The sequence below is a fragment of the Amblyraja radiata genome, chromosome 15 (assembly GCF_010909765.2).
Source record: "Amblyraja radiata isolate CabotCenter1 chromosome 15, sAmbRad1.1.pri, whole genome shotgun sequence".
NCBI lineage: Eukaryota > Metazoa > Chordata > Chondrichthyes > Rajiformes > Rajidae > Amblyraja > Amblyraja radiata.
The window spans coordinates 53,669,017-53,691,059 of NC_045970.1; the positions used below are offsets into that span (position 1 = coordinate 53,669,017).

Sequence of the window (22,043 nt, forward strand, 5' to 3'; positions counted from 1 at the left end):
CTGTTTCTTTATGATAATATGCCCTGAGTGTTAAATGGCATTACCATTGCCGAGCTACCATTAACCAGGGGCAGGCAGTACCTGTCCCAGGCATGGATTACATGGTGATGGATTGACTGCTCTCTGCCTCGTGGAGAGTTCTGGGTAAATCGGCAGCCATGGGTATCACACCGGCCCTTCACTCCTACAAATACAGAGTGCGTTTGGAATTGCAAACACGGATTCCCTCTCCACCAGCAACTCTGATGAGTAGATACCAGGAATGGCGGGTACTGGATTACCAAAAAAATACACAAAGTGCTGGAGTAACTTGTGCTTGAGTGGTGAATCTGTGGAATTCTCTGCCACAGAAGGTAGTTGAGGCCAGTTCATTGGCTATATTTAAGACGGAGTTGGATGTGGCCCTTGTGGCTAAAGGGATCAGGGGGTATGGCGAGAAGGCAGGGATGGGATACTGAGTTGGATGATCAGGCATGATCATATCGAATGGTGGTGCAGGCTCGAAGGGCCGAATGGCCTACTCCTGCACCTATTTTCTATGTTTCTATGTAACGCATTCAGTCATACGAAAGGTCCTGAATCGTGACATCACCAAAGGTGTTGATAGACCTATTAAATTACTCCAGCGTCTTGTATCTTTATTCCCCCGAGAGTATGATCACCCACCCGTGATGTCCAATGGCATTACAGTTGTGGGGTTCACTGCCATCAATCTGGGAAAGATTGAAAATGCAAATCATAAAAACTGTCTCGTCCTTTAATCACCTTTCCTTCAACACAATAATGTTCTCCAGATCTATAACACACGTTTTCATAGGCCTGAAGAAGGGACTCGACCCAAAACTCACCTATTCCTTCGCTCCATAGATACTGCCTCACTCGCTGAGTTTCTCCAGCGTTTTTGTCTACAATCTATTTTCATAGGATCACAACTGTTGCAAAACCACAGCGATTTAGTTGAAATTTTCCATGCCGTGAAATGATTTGATTTTCACAAATAATTCAACATATCGCTTGAGAGAGCTTACCGTGTAAAATTGTCTGCTGAGACTCCTCAAAATAAGATCAAGTGGCCGTTTCGGTCAAAGGCTGAGATTAGTAATTTCAGATCATGTCCATGGCGCCCTTCTTACCCAGAAACCTCCGCGCCCCAGAAATCTCCCTATGTTGCAGGCGATACCAAGCGCGCAGGCGCGGAAACCCGGAAGTGGTGCGGGATCAGTCAGCACCGAGGCCCGGCCTGAGGAGCGGCCCCCGGCTGCGGGGACACGGTGGCCCGTCACGTGCTGGTCCTTCCCGCCCATCAGTGACGCTGCTGACGGCGGCCGAACCAGGCGACGCATGCGCAAGGATTGCACGGTGACGGATAGACCGGTTTCTGGCTCGCGGGGTGTTGTGGGTAAAGACAGGGCCATTGGTAACACACCGGCTCTTCACTGCCGATCCGCAAAGGGTGTTCGGCAGCGCAAACATGGATTCCCTACCTCCCAAAGGGTCTGATCAGTCAGTACAAGGAACTGCGGATACGGCTAAAAGGAAAAAGACAAAAAAATTATATAATTTTTTAAAGGGAGTGGACAAGGTCGATGCAGGAAAGATGTTCTCAATTTTGGGGAGTCCATAACCAGGGGTTATTGCCTAAGACTAAAGGGGAGGCCATTTAAAACTGATGGGGAAAAAACTTTTTCACCCAGAGAGTTGTGAATTTGTGGAATTCTCTGCCACAGAAGGCAGTGGAGGCCGATAAGAGAGCTCGGTATTTCAAAAAACACAAGGAATCATGGAATTTGTCACAGGTCATTCCCTTTAAAGAAAAAGTGAACGAAGCGCTGGCTGTATACATTCTTATCTTTATTCCTAATTTATGTGTAAAAATATATTTAATCTGAGGAACAGGGATGCCAGGCAGCAGGAGAGTGGGGTGTAACAGCGAGAGAGAGAGGGGGAAGATGTGAGTGGGAGATAGGGGGAGAGACTGGACCGGCGGAGAGACATTCTCGGCGGCTCAGCTGCTGCAGGTGTGATGGACCTGCGTTTCATCCATGCTCGGGGTCGGGCCCAGGTCTCCGGTGCCGTAGGTTGCTGCTGGGCCGTCCCCATCCCCTCTAGGGTGTCCTGACCCTGTCCGGGGTGGCCCTGGACTGGCAGGGTGCGCTGGCACGGGGGGGGAGGGGAGATGCTGGCTCCGGTTTGGCTCTGGACTGACGGGGCGCGCTGGCTGTGGGCCTTGGGTAGCCACTGCTCCAGGCCAGTGTCCTGTCAGTCCGGAGCTGTCGGTTGGCCCGGTGGGACGGGCAGAGTTGGTCTGGAGTTGGAGCTTCTTCTCCGTGCTGACTCTTCATATTCTCCAGAGATGCTGCCTAACCGCTGCGATACTTCAGCAGTTTGTCTAATGAAGACTGAAAGTCGGCGAATTTGATGTTGAGCCCAGACAGAAGATGAGGGCTTGTTCACCCAGCTTACTCTTAGTCTCGCTGTCACTGCATATTTCAACAAAGAGACAAAAATCACCTTGTCTGAAACACTGATCTTTACCTATTTAAGTTTATTGTAACTTCTTATTACAGGATGGAACAGGCAGAGCATTTGTTTACGGGAATCTCAAACGGAGTCACTGTGTCAACTGAGCCGACCAGACGCCAGATAGTTCACAGCATGGATAAATTATTCACCAGCTCGCAGTGTGGGCAGGGATTCACTCAATCTTCCCACCAGGTGGCCCACCAGCAAGATGAAACTGTGGTGAAACCACTTGCCTGTTCCAATTGTGGGAATGGATTCACTCAAGCAAGCCATCTGAAGGGACACCAGCAAATTCACACCTGCTTCGAGTGTGCAAAGAGGTTCACTAATTCTTCCAGTCTGGTGGCCCACCAACGGATTCACACTGGAGAGAAACCATTTGCCTGTCCCGATTGTGCGAAGTAATTCTCTCGAGCAAACAACCTCCAAATGCACCAGCGACTCCACACCGGAGAAAGGCCGTTCATATGTTGGGAAGGGATTCATTCATGCATACCACCTGAAGAGGCACCAGCTAACTCACACCAGGGAGAGGCCATTCACCTGCTCTGAGGGTGGGAAGGGATTCACTCAATCTTCCACCCTGGAGACCCATCAACGAATTCACAGCGTGGAGGGACTGTTCACCTGTTGTGAGTGTGGGAAGGGATTCAATCAATCCACTCAGCTACTGAGACACCAGCAGGTTCACAATGGGGACAGGCCGTTCACCTGTTCTGAGTGTGGGAAGGGATTTACTCGCTTATCCAGCATGACAATCCACCAGAGAATTCACACCGGGGAGGGACTGTTCACCTGTTGTGAGTGTGGGAAGGGATTTACTCTAACAAGCAGACTGAAGAGGCACCAGCTAACTCACAGTGGGGAGAGGCCATTCATCTGCTCTGAGTGTGGGAAAGGATTCGCCAATTCATCTCAGTTACTGAGGCACTTCAGTATTCACACCAAGGAGAAGCCATTCACCTGCTCTGCGTGTGGGATGGGATTCAGACAATCAAATGCATTACTGGCTCACCAGAAGATTCACACTCTGGACAGGCTATTCACCTGTTCTGTGTGTGGGAAGGGATTTCAATATTTTTCATGGCTACAAACACACAAGCGAATTCACACTGGGCAGAGACCGTTCACATGTTCTGTGTGTGGGAAGGGATATCCTAAATTATGTGGGCTAAAGATACGCGAACGAATTCACACCGGGGAGAGGCCGTTCATCTGCTCTGGGTGTGGGAAGGGATTCACTCAATCTTCCAACCTGCGGACCCATCTCCGAATTCACAGGGTGCGTAAATCATTTGCCTCTTCCAACTGTGGGTAGGATTTCATTGGTAAATCTAACCTGGTGACCAACCAGAGAATTCATGCTGGGGAGAAACCATTCACCTGTCTTGTGCCTGGGAAGGGATGCATTTGAATATCTGGGCTATTGGCACACCAGCTGTTCCACACTGAGTGGAAAGTTGAAATACATTTTTTATTTTGATGTCAGTGCTGATGTTTGTTACACATAGGACTGAACCCTGGTCCCTGGGCAAAGTTTGTACTGATGTCAGTAACTTGATTAACTGGACTGGAATTTAATATCCTGAGTCTGTGACAAATAAATGTGTTCTGTTGTAAACCCTGTGTCGTCTGCCTGCAAAGTACATGGGGAGGTTTTTCGGCCCATCTGGTCCCTGCCAGTATTTTATCTTCCACCACTCGGTTGGAATATTCTTGTATATCCTTTATCTCTGTTTTCTCAGCTTCCTATTAAGTAAATGTCTGTTATTCATCTCTATTTGATTGGAAAATAAAACTTGGAAAGAGGCCCTTTGGCCCACCGAGTTCAGGCCTACTATAGATCACCCATAAACGATAAACTAATTCCATGTTATCTCTCCTTTGCCTCCAATCCCTACATACAAAGGGAATTTATAGTGACCAATTAATATTTAATCCCATACTTCTTTGGGATGTGGAAGGGAACATCCCTTCTGTGGACACAGAGGAGCGTTTGACAGCACTGGGCCTCTACTCGCTGGAGTTTAGAAGAATGAGGGGGGACTTCAATGCAACGTCCAGAATAGTGAGAGGCTTGGATAGAGTGGATGTGGAGGGCATGTTTCCACTAGTGGGAGAGTCTAGAACTAGAGGGCATAGCCTCAGAATTAAAGGAAATCCTTTTAGGAAATAGATGAAGAGGAATTTCTGTAGTCGGTGGTGAATCTGTGGAATTCTTTGCCACAGAAGGCAATGGAGGCCAAGTCGGTGGATATATTTAAGCTAGAGATAGGTAGATTGACGGGTCTTGACGCGAAACGTCACACATTCCCTCTCTCCGGGGATGCTGCCTGTCCCACTGAGTTATTCCAGCTTTTTGTGTCTATCTTAGATAGTTTGTTGATTAGTATGGGTGTCACATATTATGGGTAGAAGGCAGGAGAATTGGGTTAGGAGGGAGAGATCAGCCATGACAGTTCACTTGTTAGGCCAAATGGCCTAGTTCTGCTCCTATCACTCATGATCTTGCGAAACCTGCAAGGGAATCAAAACTTGGCTCTGTGCGCTGTTGTACCACTGTGACAACTATTCATGCCTTGATTTATAATAGTTTAGCTTTGAGATACAGCAAGGAAACAGGCCCTTCGGCCCACCGAGACCGCACCGACCAGCGATCCCCGCACTAACACTATCCGAGCACTAACTCGTACAAACTCCGTACACCCACTGCGGACAATGGACAAAGGACATTTATTGTCACATACACCCATTGGTGTAGTGAAATTTGAGTTGCCATTTGCGCACACCAATAATAATAAAACACATTAAAGAATTTAACATAAAAACATCCCCCACAATGGTTCCCACTGTGAGAGAAGGCAGCAAAGTCCAGTCCTCTTCCTCTTGTTCACCCATGGTCGGGCCTATTGAGGCCTCCGCAGTCACCGCGGCGGCAGCCCGATGTTTCAGACCCTCTCGCCGGATGATGGAGCTCCGGTATCGAAAGAACACTCTCAGCGGCTTGGTGTGTCTGGAACGGCTGCTTGCTACCAGAGACCGTGGCTCCCGAAGTCCACATGCCGCACTGGTCGGAGCTCCAACACTGGCGATCGCTGCGAAAGATCCCAGGCTCCGCGGATGTTTAATTAATTAAATGATTAAGTAAAGAACTGCAGTGCTGGTGCTGGTAAAATCAAACGTAGACGCAAAATGTTGGAGAAACTCACCGGGTGAGGCAGCATCTATGGAGCGAAGGAAATTGGGGAACGCTGAGTCGGTGATTTCATGTCACTTCCATGGCGCCCTCTTTACCCAGAAACCTCCGCGCCCCAGAACTCGCCCTATGTTACAGGCGATACCCAGCGCGCAGGCGCGGTGAGACCCGGAAGTGGGTGCGGCCAATACGCGCATGCGGTCCGTGGACAAAAGACTCCGGAGGATCGGCGGCGGGTAGGAGCGGGGATCCGGGCGCGGGATCAGTCAACACCGAGGCCCGGCCTGAGGAGCGGCCCCCGGCTGCGGGGAGAATTGGTGCGGCCCCCGGGGACCCGGTGGCCCGTCACCTGGGGACGTTAGTGACGTTGCTGGCGGCGGATGGCCCTGGTGGCGCATGCGCATCGGCTGCACGATGACGTTTTTGCCTCAATAGACAACAGGTGCAGGAGTAGAACCGGCCTCTGAGGCAGAGAATTCCACAGACTCATCACTCTCTGTGAGAAAACGTGTTTCCTCGTCTCCGTTCTAAATGGCCGACCCCTTATTCTTAAACTGTGGCCCCTGGTTCTGGACTCCCCCAACATCGGGAACATGTCTCCTGCCTCTAGCGTGTCCAAACCCTTAATAATCTTATATACTTCAATCAGATATCCTCCCATCCTTCTAAATTCCAGAGTATACAGGCTGAGCCGCTCCAACCTATCAACATAGGACAGTCCCGCCATCCCAGGAATTAAACTCGTGAACCTTTGCTGCACTCCCTCAACTCAAGAATGTCCTTCCTCAAGTTTGGAGACCAAAACTGCACACAATACTCCAGGTGTGGTCTCACTCGGGTCCTGTACAACTGCAGGAGGACCTCTTTGCTCCTATACTCAATTCCTATTGTTATGAAGGACAACAAGCCATTCGCTTTCTTCATTGCCTGCTGTACCTGCATGAGGGGTTGTGTGGTAAAGAGGCAGCAATGGGTAACATTCCGGCACTTCACTGACGATTCACAGAGCATGTTTGGAAGCGCTGACCTCTACCTCCCTGCCCTCCAGAGGGTCTGATCCGGAGATACAAAGTATTATCGATGCTGGCTTACAAAAATATGACAGAGAGTGCTAGAGATGCTGCCTGACCCGCTGTATTGCAGACAGAAATTAGTCAGCAAATTTGACTTTGAGCCCAGGCCGAAAATGAGGGCTTGTTCCCCCTATTTACTTTTGGCCGCACCGTTGCAGTGCGATGGTGTGTCTTAACATAGAAACACAAATTGCCTCGTCTAAAACACTGATCTTTACCTATTAATGTTTAAGTAAATGAGTCTGAAGAATTGCCTTGACCCAAAACGTCACCCTTTCCTTCTCTCCATAGATGTTGCTGTTCCGCTGAGTTACTCCAGCTTTTTGTGTCTATTTGGTGTTTATTGTAAACTATTTTTACAGGAACAAGAAGTGGATTTGTGAAAGGGAACCTCAAACTGGTTCAGTTCATCAGTACCCGAGTGCGATTCACTCAACCTTCTCACCTGATGGCCCACCAGCAAGTTCTCGCTGTGGAGAAACCATTTGTCTGTCCCGATTGTGGGAAAGGATTCACTCAAGCAAACAACCTGAAGAAACACCAGCAAATTCACACCGGAGAGAGGCCGTTCGTCTGTTCTGAGTGCGGGAAGGGATTCATTCACCCATCTCAGCTGCTGATACACCAGCGAGTGCACACCGGAGAGAGGCCATTCATCTGTTCTGAGTGCGGGAAGGGATTCATTCAATCATCTGAGCTGCGGATACACCAGCGAGTTCACACCGGGGAGAGGCCATTCACCTGCTCAGAGTGTGGGAATGGATTCACTAAGTCTTCCAGTCTGGTGATCCACCAACGGATTCATACTGGAAATAAACCATTTGCCTGTCCCGATTGTGGGAAAGCATTCACTCAAGCTGGCCATCTGAGGAGGCACCAGCTAATTCACACCGGGGAGAAGCCCTACACCTGCTCTGAATGTGGGAAGGGATTTACTCGTTTCTCCTACATGATAACACATCAGCAAAGTCACAGCGGTGAGAGGCCATTCACTTGCTCTGATTGTGGGAAGGGTTTTATTTCTGCCGCTGTCTTAATGAAACACCAGCTAATTCACACAGGGGAGAGGCCATTCACCTGCTCTGAATGCGGGAAGGGGTTCACTGAATCGTATATGTTAGTGAGACACCAGAGAATGCACACCGAGGAGAGGCCGCTTACCTGTTTTGAGTGTGGGAAAGGATTTATATATTTATCTCAGCTACAGTCACATCAGCGAATTCACACTGGGGTGAGGCCGTTCACTTGTTCTGTGTGTGGGAAGGGATTCACTGGGTTGTTGCACCTTCAAAGACATGAGCGAGTTCACACTGGAAAGAAACCATTTGCCTGTCGTGATTGTGGGAAGGCATTCACTCAATCTAGCCATCTGATGAGGCACCAGAAAATTCATACTGGGGAGAGGCCGCACACCTGTTCTGAGTGCGGGAAGGGATTCATTCAATCATCTGAGCTGCGGATACACCAGCGAGTTCACACCGGGGAGAGGCCGTTCACCTGCTCAGAGTGTGGGATTGGATTCACTAAGTCTTCCAGTCTGGTGATCCACCAACGGATTCACACTGGAAATAAACCATTTGCCTGTCCCGATTGTGGGAAAGCATTCACTCAAGTTGGCCATCTGAGGAGGCACCAGCTAATCCACACCGGGGAGAGGCCGTACACCTGCTCTGAGTGTGGGAAGGGATTTACTCAGTTGTCCTCCATGATAACACATCAGCAAAGTCACAGCGGTGAGAGGCCATTCACTTGCTCTGATTGTGGGAAGGGTTTCATTTCTGCCGCTGCCTTAATGAGACATCAGCGAATTCACACAGGGGAGAGGCCATTCACCTGCTCTGAATGCGGGAAGGGGTTCACTGAATCGCACATGTTAGTGAAACACCAGAGAATACACACCGGGGAGAGGCCGTCTGCCTGTTTCGAGTGTGGGAAGGGATTTATACGTTTATCTCAGCTACAGTCACACCTGCGAATTCATACTGGGGAGAGGCCGTTCACTTGTTCTGTGTGTGGGAAGGGATTCACTGTGGTGTCCGACCTTAAAAGACATGAGCGAGTTCACACTGGAAAGAAACCATTTGTTGTCCCGATTGTGGGAAGGCATTCACTCAATCTAGCCATCTGATGAGGCACCAGCTAATTCATACTTGGAAGAGGCCGTCCACTTGTTCTGTGTGTGAGAAGGGATTTAGTCAACTACATGAGCAACAATCACACTAGCAAATTCACACTGGGGAGAGGCCGTTCACTTGTTCTGTGTGTGGGAAGGGATTCACTAACTACCAATTTGGTAGCCCCCCCAACGGGTGCACACTGGGGAGAAACCGTTCATCTGTCCTACCTGTGAAAAGGGGTTCACTCAGTTACACTCCTTAGTAAAACACCACTGTGGAGAAAGTTTAAATGAGCTGTCTGTTCACTGTTTCACTGCAAGAACACAATTGTCTGTTGGTGTTCGACTCTCTGGTTTCTGAAACTGCTCATCACATCCAGGGCTGAGCCCTGGTGACTGTTATGGCTTGTTTTGCTTATGTTAAGAATTGCTAGAGCTGAGCTTGGGGTTAATATTCTGGGTCTGTGACAAATAAATGAGTTATGTTGTAAACCATGTATCTCTGGTTGTTTTGTCTGTCTCTGCAACGCACTCAACACACGTGGAGAGGCCGATCCGCCCATCTGCTCCCTGCCACTGTTTCTGCTCCGCACCAGCCTCATCTCCTGTTGCCTCGGTGCTCAGTCAAGAGTTACGTATCCCAAAGAGGAACAATGAAATTTCCCACGCCATGAAATGTTTTGACTTTCACCAATAAGTCAACATATCGCCTGTATGCTGAGACTCCACACAAGAGAATCGAGTGGCTGTTTGGGAAACGCAGAGCCGGTGATCAGGTCATTTCCATGGCGCCCTGCTTACCCAGAAACCTCCGCGCCCCAGAACTCGCCCTATGTTGCAGCCGATACCAAGCGCGCAGGCGCGGAGAGACCCGGAAGTGGGTGCGGCCAAGTCGCGCATGCGGCCCGTGGACAAAAGACTCCGGAGGATCGGCGGCGGGTAGGAGCGGGGATCCGGGCGCGGGATCAGTCAACACCGAGGCCCGGCCTGAGGAGCGGCCCCCGGCTGCGGGGAGAATCGGTGCGGTCCCCGGGGACACGGTGGCCCGTCACCTGGGGACGTTAGTGACGTTGCTGGCGGCGGCTGGCCCTGGTGGCGCATGCGCATCGGCTGCACGATGACGCATTGACCAGTTTTTGCCTCAATAGACAATAGGTGCAGGAGGAGGACATTCGGCCCTTCGAGCCAGCACCGCCATTCAATGTGATCATGGCTGATCATCCCCAATCAGTACCCCGTTCCTGCCTTCTCCCCTGACTCCACTATTTTTAAGAGCCCTATCTAGCTCTCTCTTGAAAGCATCCAGAGAACCGGCCTCCACCGCCCTCTGAGGCAGAGAATTCCACAGACTCACAACTCTCTGTGAGATAAAGTTTTTCCTCATTTCCATTCCAAATGGTTTACCACTTAATATTAAACTATGGCTCCTGGTACTGGACTCCCCCAACATTGGGAACATGTTTCCTGCCTCCAGCATGTCCAAACCCTTAATAATCTTATATATTTTATCTTAAATGTTTTACTTCCTCCCTCGCAACATGGACCCGCTGCAGTTCGCATACCGTCCGAACAGATCCACGGTCTCCCAGGTTCTGCACACCGCTCTCTTTCACCTTGACAGCCAGAAGGGGGGCTATGTGAGATTGACAGCCAGAAGGGGGGCTATGTGAGAATATTTCCTTCGCTCCATAGATGCTGCTGCACCCGCTGAGTTTCCCCAGCAATTTTGTGTACCTATGTGAGAATGCTGTTCATTGACCTCAGCTCAGCTTTCAATAGGGTGATTTCACGAAAGGTCACTGGAGCGTAGATCCTCACCCACGTGACCGCAAAATCCAACTGGGGTACAAGCGTCACTTCCCGTACATGTTAGTGATGCTGAAAACGCGCACTTTCACACCCGTTAAAAACCGCGAAAACGGCCCGTTTTTGAGCTGTAAATAACTGTGCCAGTCGGGGTGACCATGAGACACAGTTATCTAACTTTACAGTCCAGAAGATAGATAAAAACGAAGGTAAATACAAGAGGGAGCTGAAGGGGCAAAAACAGCGGAAGTGGTTAGCGGACATTCGCCGTGGAGATATAAAGATCGAAAATATCGGGAATTATCGCGTTTGCTCGCTGCATTTCATCAAAAGTAAGGCATTATTGACGTTTTATCTTTATTCATTTGTTATATGAAAAGTTTTAAAAGTGAAAAATCCGTCAGTAAAATTGCAAAATCGCCCATGGTTCTCACGTGGGTTTTAACATGCAAAATGAAAACTGACAATTATCCCATTCCTTAGCTTGCATCTGAGTAAGATTTATTTCAAAACTCATTGATAGTTTACGATTATTTAAATGGTAAATGTAGCTTCAGAAGCGTTTTCATTTTGCATGTTCACCCTGCCACCCAGCTTTGTGTCATCTGCAAATTTGCTAATGTTTTTACTTTTTTGTCTCAGCATAGAGACATGAATTGCCTCGTCTAAAACACTGATCTTTACCTATTAATGTTTAAGTAAATGAGTCTGAAGAGGTGCCTTGACCCAAAACGTCACCCATTCCTTGTCTCCATAGATGCTGCCTGTCCTGCTGAGTTACCCCAGCTTTTTGTGTTTCTATAATATTTATTGTAAACTCTTTTTACAGGAACAAGCAGTGGATTTGTGAAAGGGAATCTCAAACTGGTTCAGTTCATCAGTACCTGAATGCGATTCACTCAACCTTCTCACCTGATGGCCCACCAGCAAGTTCTCGCTGTGGAGAAACCATTTGTCTGTCCCGATTGTGGGAAAGGATTCACTCAAGCAAGCAACCTGAAGAGGCACCAGCATATTCACACCGGGGCGAGGCCGTTCATCTGTTCTGAGTGCGGGAAGGGATTCACTCGTATGTCCAATATGATAACACATATGAGAGTTCACACTGGGGAGAGGCCGTTCACTTGTTCCGAGTGTGGGCAAGGATTCACTCAGTTAGCCAACATGATAACCCACCAGCGAGTCCACACTGGGGAGAGGCCGTTCACCTGCGCTGTGTGTGGGCAAGGATTCACTCAATCTCCCCACCTGGTGACACATCAACGGATTCACACTCAGGAGAAGCCATTTGCCTGTCCTGATTGTGGGAAAGACTTCTCCCGTGCATGCCAGTTGAAGAGGCACCAGCAAGTCCACACCGGAGAGAGGCCGTTCATCTGTTCTGATTGCGGGAAGGGATTCATTCAATCATCTGACCTACTGAGACACCAGCAGGTTCACACTGGGAAGAGGCCGTTCGCCTGTTCTGAGTGTGGGAAGGAATTCACTCGTTTGTTCAACATGATTATGCACCAGAGAATTCACACCGGGGAGAGACTGTTCATCTGTTCTCAATGTGGGAAGGGATTCACACAATTTTCCCACCTGGTGACCCACCAGCAGGTTCACGCTATGGAGAAATCAGAGGCCTCTCCCAACTGTGGGTAGGAGGGTAGGCCTCACTTGTACATTTTAACCTGCCGACCAATGAGAGATTTCACACAGGGGAGAGGGCATTCACCTGGTTAGTGTGTGGGAATTGACTGAATTATCTGAACAATCAACACATCAGCACAAGGTCACTGGGCACAGTTGGGGTTCGTTCAAACCATTATCTTTCAGTTGTTAAAAAGATCTTTATTTTATGTCCTATGGGAAGAAAGACGTTGAAAGTTTACATACAAGGAATTTGCCTTGGTGCTTTGCTCGCAAAAGGATAAAACACGATACACAGTCAATTAAAAATAAAACATTATAATTGAAACGTGAAAATAAAGTACCAGAGTGGCGGCGCTGCCTTAGCAGCTGCGGCTCGCCTGCAGTCCGTCTGTTTTTTCTTTTTTTTGTTGTTTTCTTTTGTCCTGTTTTAGTTCATTTTAGTTGATTAGGCTGTGGGGGGGGGGGGGGGGAGAAACATGTTTTTGGTCTCTTCCTTCGGGGGGATGCGACATTTTCTTGTCGTATCCCCCGTCTACGTCTGCGCTGAGGCCTAACGGCGGAGCTGGCGGCCTCGGAGCTGTGGCGGCGTTCCGGCGGCGGCGAACCGACTTCGGGGCTGTGTCGGCGTTCCGGCTGCGGCAGTCCGACTTCAGAGGCTCGGCCGCGGGCCCAGTGGAATATCGGAAGCCTGGATCGCCTCAGCGCAGAGGGAGAACAAGGAGAGAAGAGACAAAGACTTTAAGACTTTTGCCTTCCATCACAGTGAGAAGGTGCCTGGTGAACTCACTGTGGTGGATGTTAAATCTGTGTTTATTGTATGTTTCTGTTATTTTTATTATATGTATGACTGCAAGGCACGAAATTTTGTTCAGACCGAAAGTTCTGAATGACAATAAAGGATACTTTGACTTTTGAAAAAAGGCTTTTGGCTGTTGAGTAGACCTACTGCTCGTGGAAAAAAAGCTGTTTTTATATCTGGCTGTGGTGACTTTGATAGTCCAGAGTCGCCTCCCAGAGGGAAGTACTTCAAAGAGTTTGTGGCCAGGGTGGGAGGGATCAGTGATGATCTTACCCACTCACTTCCTGGCCCTTGCAGTGTACAGTTCGTTAATGGGGGAAGGTTGCAGCCAACAACCTTCTCAGCTGATCGAACAAGGCGTTGCATCCTCCGGTGTTATGCTTGGGGACTGAGCCAAACCAGACCATAATGGAGAAGGTGAGGACAGACTCTATGATGGTAGCGTAAAACTGGACCATCATTGTCTGTGACAGGATGTGTTTCCTCAGCTGCTGCAGGATGTCTATCCTCTGTTGTGCCTTTTTGACTGTGGAGCAACAGAAGATAACTAAAAAGGCAATATGGGTAGAAAGGATGAAGTACGAAGGTAAGCTAGCCAAGAATATAAAGGAGGATAGTACAAGCTTCTTTGGGCATGTGAAGAGGAAAAAATTAGTTAAGACCATAGTTGGACCCTTCAAGACTGAAAAAAGTGAATTTATTATGGGGAACAAGGAAATGGCAGACGAGTTGAACAGGTACTTTGGATCTGTCTTCACTAAGGAAGACACAAACAATCATCCTGATGTACTAGTGGCCAGAGGATCTAGGGTGACGGAGGAACTGAATGAAATTCACATTAGACAGGAAATAGTGTTGGGTAGACTGAAGGCTGATAAATCCCCAGGGCTTGATGGTCTGCATCCCAGGGTTCTTATGGATTATGGCCCCAGAAATCATGGACGCATTTGTGATCATTTTCTAATCTATCTATACTATTTCTAAAGTCTCATCTTGACCACTTCCTGTCTACGTTGTAAATAAATTTTAGAAAAAACACTACCCTATATCGCTATGATTTTTTTCGGCAACTTACTCCTCTCCTCCAAGCGCCCCAAGGTTTTTTCCGATCGGTGAAATAATAAAAAAGTTATCAATGTTTAAAAAATTGCAAGATCAGCAGATTGGTGTTCTCGCCTGTCAGTCACCATGATGAAGGTAACGCCCCTTCCGGGGGGCCAGGTGTGTAATGAGTCGAGTCAACCACATATCTAAATACAACACATGTTTATTAAATCTACTTACAGCATCGAACTGCAGGACATTACATTTCCTAGCACCTACTCATACTGACTGCCATAGGAAAGCTCTTGTTAATATAAAATGCATATTAGGCGGAGTCACTACTAACAAGCACCACAATTGGCTTGTAGAAACAAAAGAAAGCATTGGTAACCAAGCAATATAGGTGGCGGAACATTAATAACGCATATGGGGAAGTTTGTATAGTTACCCAAAATCACCGTATCTAATGGGTGACCTGCTAACCCGTCCAGCGCGTGTGCGGCACGAATCCGCCTCACCTTCTTTCACCAGGGAAGATGCCGGGGAGGGAATGGGGGAAATGACTGTGGACCCGACGGGGCGGGGAGTTGATGAGATAGGCGAGCTGTTCAGCGTGGATGGGTTTGTTCAAAATAGTGACCAACGTCAGTTTCTATTGTCACAGACTTCCCAAAAATAAAGTCCTTGAATTTCGGCAGACGAAAACCACCAACTCCAAAGCAAAATAGGCGAGAGTGTGAGTGATGGAGGGTGTGTGTGTGTGCGTGTGAGAGAGATAGAGGGTGTGTGTGTGTGAGAGAGATGGAGGATGTGTGTGTGTGAGAGAGATGGAGGGTGTATGTGTGTGAGAGAGATGGAGGGTGTGAGTGTGTGTGTGATGGAGGGTGTGTGTGTGTGAGCCCACCAGCCATGAGTCAACTGCCAGCCCAGCAGCCGTGAGTGAGTCAACTGGCAGCCCACCAGCCGTGAGTCAACTGCCAGCCCCTTAACCATCTTTCTTTGGACACAATTTTGTTCTAATGCCATTGTCTGGCGCACGTGTTTTCTTTGGATCACAATTGTTGCAGAACCACAATATTACAGTTCAAAATTCTCACCCCTTCGATGTGTTTTAATTTGCACAAATAATTCATCGTGTCGCTTGAGGGAGCTAGCTGTGTTAAATTGTCTCCCGAGTCTCCACACAAAAAGACCAAGTGGCTGCTGTCCACTGGGGAACGTTGAGCCGGTGATTTCAGATTATTTCCATGGCGTCGTTTTTACCCAGAAACATCCGCGCCCCAGAACTCGCCCTATGTTGCAGGCGACACCAAGCGCGCAGGCGCGGAGAGACCCAAGTCGCGCATGCGGTCCGTGGACAAAAGGCTCCGGAGGATCGGCGGCGGCGGCGGGTAGGAGCGGGGATCCGGGCGCGGGATCAGTCAACACCGAGGCCCGGCCTGAGGAGCGGCCCCCGGCTGCGGGGAGAATCCGTGCGGTCCCCGGGGATTCACTGCCGAACCGCAGAGCGTTTTGAGGATCTCGCTGCCGTCTGGAGAGTCTGATCAGTGGAGGCGAGGAACTGCAGATGCTGCTTTACAACAAAGTGCAGGAGTAACGCAGCCGGTGCAGAGACGCTGCCTGAACTGAACCGCTGCCTCAGTCCGGCAATGTGTGACTTACTGTGGTATAAAACCAACATCTGCAGTTCCTTTATTGCTACAAAAGACTCCGGAGGATCGGCTGCGGGTAGGAGCGGGGATCCGGGCGCGGGATCAGTCAGGGCCGAGGCCCCGGCCCCCGGCTGCGGGGAGAATCGGTGGCTGATGCATCGACGGCACCGTGCACGGATAGACACGTTTCTGGCTCGCTGTGGACGCTGGGTAAAATAGCGGCCATGGATAGTCAAGTCAAGTCAAGTCACTTTTATTCACACAGCACATTTAAAAAACAACTCTCGTTGGCCAAAGTGCTTTACATTGGTGGAGGTACTAACGTTGTACAACAGTGGTTCATAAATTAAGTATATACATAAATACATACATATAGCCCTCAGAGGACGTCAAGAAAGGCTTGAGATAAAGATGAGTTTTAAGTCTCGACTTAAAGGAGTCGATGGAGGGGGCAGTACTGATGGGAAGAGGGATGCTGTTCCACAGTCTAGGAGCTGCAACCGCAAAGGCACAGTCGTGGATAGCACATCGGCGCTTCACTGTGGATCCAAAGAGGGTATTTGGATTCCCTTTTCTACCAGAGAGTGATCAGTGCATACGAGGACGTGCTGATACTGGTTTGCTCAAAGCCTGAGTCTAGCAGTTGAGAGGTCATGTTGCAGTTGTATAAGACTTTGGCGAGACCGCATTGTGTTCGGTTCTGGGCACCATGTTATAGGAAAGATATTGTCAAGCTTGAAAGGGTTCAGAGAAGATTTACGAGGATGTTTCCAGGACTAGAGAGTCAGAGCTAAAGTAAGCTGGGTCTCTATTCCTTTGATTCACACGAGGATGACGGGTGATCTTATAGAGGTGTATAAAATCATGAGAGGAATAAATCGGGTAGATGCACAGAATCTCTTGCTTGGGGAATCGAGGACCACAGGTTCAAGGTGAAGGGGAAAAGATTTAATAGGAATCTGAGAGGTAACTTTTTCACACAAAGGGTGGAGGGTGAATGGAACAAGCTGCCAGAGGAGTTAGTTGAAGCTGGGACTATCCCAACATTTAAGAAGCAGTTAGACAGGTACAAAGATAGGATGGATTTGGAGGGATATGGACCAAATGCTGGTAGGTGGGACTAGTGTAGCTGGGACACGTTGGCCAGTGTGGGCAAGTTGAGCGAAGGGCCTGTTTCCACACTGTATCACTCTATGACTAAAAAGGACACAGAGTATCGGAATAACATATCTGGTCAGAAGAAGGGCACCTACTGTCCACTGGGCCCACCACAGTCAATGAACAGACAGACGATGGCTTGTTCCCCCAGCTAACATTCAGCCTGGCTGTTACAGTGTGATGTCATATTTCCAGACTGATTCCTGGGATGTCAGGAATTTCATATGAAGAAAGACTGGATAGACTCGGCTTGTACTCGCTAGAATTTAGAAGATTGAGGGGGGATCTTATAGAAACTTACAAAATTCTTAAGGGGTTGGACAGGCTAGATGCAGGAAGATTGTTCCCGATGTTGGGGAAGTCCAGAACAAGGGGTCACAGTTTAAGGATAAGGGGGAAATCGTTTAGGACCGAGATGAGGAAAACATTTTTCACACAGAGAGTGGTGAATCTCTGGAATTCCCTGCCACAGAAGGTAGTTGAGGCCAGTTCATTGGCTATATTTAAGAGGGAGTTAGATGTGGCCCTTGTGGCTAAAGGGATCAGGGGGTATGGAGAGATGGCAGGTTCAGGATACTGAGTTGGATGATCAGCCATGATCATATTGAATGGCGGTGCAGGCTCGAAGGGCCGAATGGCCTACTCCTGCACCTATTTTCTATGTTTCACCAGAGATACAAAAATTACCTTGTCTGAAACAATGATCTTTACCTATTAATGGTTAGTAATCTAGTACCAAGTGTAACGAGGGGGAGAAAGTAGAACTCAAAGCAGGCAATAATAGAAACACAAGCAGCTCTGAGGCAAACAGACATTGTTGGTAGGGTGCAACAAGGGCTAAACACAGGGAAACCAGTGTGGAATAATGCAGGTCCAACAGAAAGGAGGAGATTGTAGTCCAGGTACATTGTCAAGAGTGTTTTATTGTCATATGTCCCAGATAGGGCAATGAAATTCTTACTTGCTGTAGCACAACAGAGTATGTAAACATAGTACATAATGGGAGAAGAAAAAAAAGTTCAGTGTATGTATACACATGCCCACATCATTCATGTAACTTATAAAACACTGGATGTTCGTTTGTGCGGATCCTTGCTTGTTTGCTTGAACTTTTTCTTTGATTTACATCTCCTCGAAAACGGTGAAATGTTTACACATTCCGGTAGAGATTTACCTCATGATTTCAAAAATCCCATCTTCTGTAAATTTGATTCATTATTTCCCGAGTTTTTTACTAAAATTGTTCATAAAATTGGGGGTAGATTATCCCAATGGGATTAGATTAGGTAAGGGGGAGGTACAGAGACACCTGGGTGAACTTGTACACCGGTCACTGAAAGGTGCAGGTACAGCAGGCAGTGAAGAAAGCTAATGGAATGTTGGCCTTCATAACAAGAGGATTTCAGTATAGGAGTAAAGAGGTTCTTCTGCAGTTGTACAGGGCTCTGGTGAGACCACATCTGGAGTATTGTGTACAGTTTTTGTCTCCTAATTTGAGGAAGGACATCCTTGTGATTGAGGCAGTGCAGCGTAGGTTCACGGGATTGGTCCCTGGGATGGCGGGACTGTCATATGAGGAAAGATTGAAAAGACTAGGCTTGTATTTACTGGAGTTAAGAAGGATGAGGGGGATCTTACAGAAACATATACAATTATAAAAGGACTGGACAAGCTAGATGCAGGAAAAATGTTCCCAATGTTGGGCGAGTCCAGAACCAGGGGGCCACAGTCTTAGAATAAAGGGGAGGCCATTTAAGGCTGAGTTGAGAAAACACTTTTTCACCCAGAGAGTTGTGAATTTATGGAATTCCCTGCCACAGAGGGCAGTGGAGGCCAAGTCACTGGATGGATTTAAGAGAGAGTTAGATAGAGCTCTAGGGGCCGGTGAAATCAGGGGATATGGGGAGAAGGCAGGCTCGGGTTATTGATTGGGGATGATCACAATTAATGACGGTACTGGCTCGAAGGGCCAAATGGCCTCTTCCTGCACCTATTTTCTATGTTTCCATAAAGGAGATGTTAGTGGCAGCAGAGCAAGGCAGTGGGCGTATTAGGTGGAGAAGAAATTGTGTCAGCTGGTGACGGAAAGGAAATGTATGAGATGCAGAAGGTGTGTTTCTTTGTAAGTGCATCCCAGTTTTATTTGCGGTTGATATTTGTGGCGTTAAGAGTTCGATGGTGGGTGAGGTTAAGTGAAAAACCGGATGAGAGTGTTTCGCATTTGTTTGAGCGATTTAATCGTCTACAGTTTCCTTTATTTAGCAGATACTGATACTTGAAAAGGAGGCGTAGTCCTCTTTCTTACAGTTTGGCTTTCTTCCCAACTAATTGTTCAAGCGCTTTTGATTGCAACATGCGCCTTAATTTAGTTCAACAAAGAAACTAACAAGTTACTAAAGGTTTTCAAGAAGGAACTGCAGATGCTGGAAAATCGAAGGCACACAAAAAAGCTGGAGAAACTCAGCGGGTGCAGCAGCATCTATGGAGCGAGGGAAATAGGCAACGTTTCGGGCCGAAACCCTTCTTCAGACTAAAGTTACTAAAGGTGGTGCCGGCAGGTACTGAGGGGGGTGGTTTTAGGATGCCAGAACTAACTGCTGAGCCTTCCAGAGGTATTGTGAGCCTAACTGAACTTAGTGTTTTAATTGCAATTGTGACCTCTTTTTACAGGGTAGAACAAGCAGAGAATTTGTGCACCAGAATATCAACTTGTCCAGTTCACCAGCCACCTGGTGGGGCGGATTGACAGATTCGGCTTAGCCAACGAGACGCCAGAGGGTTACTGCATGGAGAAATTATTCACCAGCTCTGAGTGTGGGCAGGGATTCACGCCCAGCTCTGACTGCGGCCAGGGATTCACGCAATCCTCCCACATGGTCCACCAAGTGCAGCAACAGGCTTTGGGGAAGCCATTTACCTGTCCCGACTGTGGAAAGGGATTCACTCAAGCCTACAACCTGAAGACGCACCAGCGAATTCACACCGGGGAGAGGCCGTTCACCTGCACCGAGTGCGGGAAGGGATTCACCAACTCCTCCGGCCTGGTGGCCCACCAGCGGATTCACACCGGGGAGAAGCCGTTCGTGTGTCCCACCTGCGGGAAGGGTTTCATCCGTTTGCACTCCCTGGAGATCCACCAACAGGTGCACCCTGGGGAGAAGCCGTTCACCTGCTCGGACTGCGGGAAGGGATTTGTCCAGTTGTCTGGGCTGCAGACACACCAGCGGATCCACACTGGAGAGAGGGCATTCACCTGCTCTGAGTGTGGCAAGGGGTTCACTCACTCCTCCAGGTTGCTGATCCACCAGCGGATTCACACCGGGGAGAAACCCTTCACTTGTTCTGAGTGCGGGAAGGGATTCATTCAATTGTCGACTCTCCGGTCCCACTTCCAAATTCACACCGGGGAGAGGCCGTTCACCTGCTCCGTGTGCGGCAAGGGGTTCATTCAATCGTCAAACCTCAGGTCACACTATCAAATACACACTGGGGAGAGGCCATTCATCTGCTCTGAGTGTGGCAAGGGATTTTCACGATTATGCTCGCTGCAGTTGCACCAGCGACTTCACACTGGGGAGAAGCCATTTACCTGTCCCGAGTGCGGGAAGGGGTTTATTCAATTGTCGAGTCTCACTTCGCACTACCGGACGCACACCGGGGAGAGGCCTTTCATCTGCTCTGTGTGTGGGAAGGGCTTTTTTCAATTGTCGAACCTCCGGTCGCACTATCAAATCCACTTTGGGGAGAAATCTTTCACCTGTTCCGTGTGTGGGAAGAGATTTCACCACTTATCTGGCCTACAGAAACACCAGCGGATTCACACCGGGGAGAGGCCGTTCACCTGCTCTGAGTGTGGCAAGGGATTTACTCAATTATCTATACTGCAGAAGCACCGGCGACTTCACACTGGGGAGAAGCCATTCACCTGCTCTCAGTGTGGGAAGGGATTCATTGACTCACCTGCTTTGCAGATACACCAGAGAGTTCATACGGGGGAGCGACCATTCACCTGTTCTGAGTGTGGGAAGGGATTCACTCAATCATCGACTTTACTGGGGCACCTGAAGATTCACACAGGGGAGAAGCCATTCACCTGCTCCGAGTGTGGGAAGGGATTCACTCAAGCCGGCAACCTGAAGAGGCACGAGCGGATTCACACCGGGGAGAAGCCGTTCACCTGCTCTGAGTGCGGGAAGGGATTCACTCATTCATCGGCGGTATTGAGACACCAGAGAACTCACACTGGGGAGAGGCCATTCATCTGCTCTGATTGTGGCAAGGGATTCACTCAATTGTCCAGCATGTTAATACATCAGCGCATTCACACTGGAGAGAGGCCGTTCACCTGCTCTGAGTGTGGGAAGGGCTTCATTCATTCATCGGCGTTACTGAGACACCAGAGAATTCACACTGGGGAGAGGCCGTTCACCTGCTCTGATTGTGGGAAAGAATTCAGACAATCTCACACCCTGAAGATCCACCAGCGAGTTCACGCTGGGGAGAAATCATTTGCCTCTCCCAACTGTGGGTAGGGCTGCACTGATACATTTAAATTGGTGACCCACCATAGAATTCACACTGGGGAGAGTGGCATTCACCTGTCCACTGTGTGGCAAGGGATTCACTTGATTATCTGAGCAGTTCACACACCAGCTCGTTCACGATTGGGGAGGGGGTGAGGGGGGAGTGGAGTTTAATGAAGTGTTTGATTTGGTGTTTAGCCATGGCCCAGGGGTGCAGTTGGGATTTGTTCTGCAATTGTTTGTAATGCCTATAACTGCTGGAATTTAATGTCTTGGATCTGTGACAAATAAATTGTTAACCCTGTATCTCTCTGCATGGCGATGTATATAGAGAGGTCATTCGGTCTTTCCCCTCTGATGATTCTTATGGATTATTCTTGTGTTTCTTCTTCCTTTGTTTAGTCCGGGAAGGGTGGGTGAAAACTGTCTTTGGTTAATGAGTCTGATGGTTCAAATGTAGCTGTATCTCTAAACTAAGCTCTCCCTCCACACCCAGTCATCTGCCCTGAGCATCA

The 22,043-nt window shown here is 48.7% G+C and overlaps 4 protein-coding genes across 4 annotated transcripts in view; all 4 read left to right on the plus strand.

The window, feature by feature from the left end:
* The window catches only part of LOC116981552 (gastrula zinc finger protein XlCGF7.1-like), a 28,051-nt gene extending 25,062 nt beyond the window's left edge, over positions 1 to 2,989 (plus strand). The window contains exon 3 of the mRNA XM_033034659.1: positions 2,692 to 2,989. Coding sequence (XP_032890550.1) covers positions 2,692 to 2,928 — 237 coding nt within the window. The 3' untranslated portion in view covers positions 2,929 to 2,989. The remainder of the gene's footprint in view (positions 1 to 2,691) is intronic.
* Positions 2,990 to 5,915: 2,926 nt separating this feature from the next.
* LOC116981525 (zinc finger protein 420-like) lies at positions 5,916 to 9,404 on the plus strand. The gene is made up of 2 exons (XM_033034595.1): positions 5,916 to 5,955; positions 7,155 to 9,404. The coding sequence occupies exon 2, from the start codon at positions 7,241 to 7,243 to the stop codon at positions 8,918 to 8,920; it is 1,680 nt and encodes a 559-aa protein (XP_032890486.1). The 5' UTR covers positions 5,916 to 5,955; positions 7,155 to 7,240; the 3' UTR covers positions 8,921 to 9,404.
* Positions 9,405 to 9,820: 416 nt separating this feature from the next.
* On the plus strand, positions 9,821 to 12,698 carry LOC116981570 (gastrula zinc finger protein XlCGF8.2DB-like). Its single transcript, XM_033034684.1, has 2 exons — positions 9,821 to 10,030; positions 11,544 to 12,698. Exon 2 carries the CDS (start codon positions 11,603 to 11,605, stop codon positions 12,359 to 12,361), a length of 759 nt encoding a protein of 252 aa, XP_032890575.1. The 5' UTR covers positions 9,821 to 10,030; positions 11,544 to 11,602; the 3' UTR covers positions 12,362 to 12,698.
* Positions 12,699 to 19,532: 6,834 nt separating this feature from the next.
* LOC116981456 overlaps positions 19,533 to 22,043 on the plus strand; it is a 57,897-nt gene continuing 55,386 nt past the window's right edge. Inside the window, exon 1 of the mRNA XM_033034509.1 lies at positions 19,533 to 21,535. Coding sequence (XP_032890400.1) covers positions 19,792 to 21,535 — 1,744 coding nt within the window. The 5' untranslated portion in view covers positions 19,533 to 19,791. The remainder of the gene's footprint in view (positions 21,536 to 22,043) is intronic.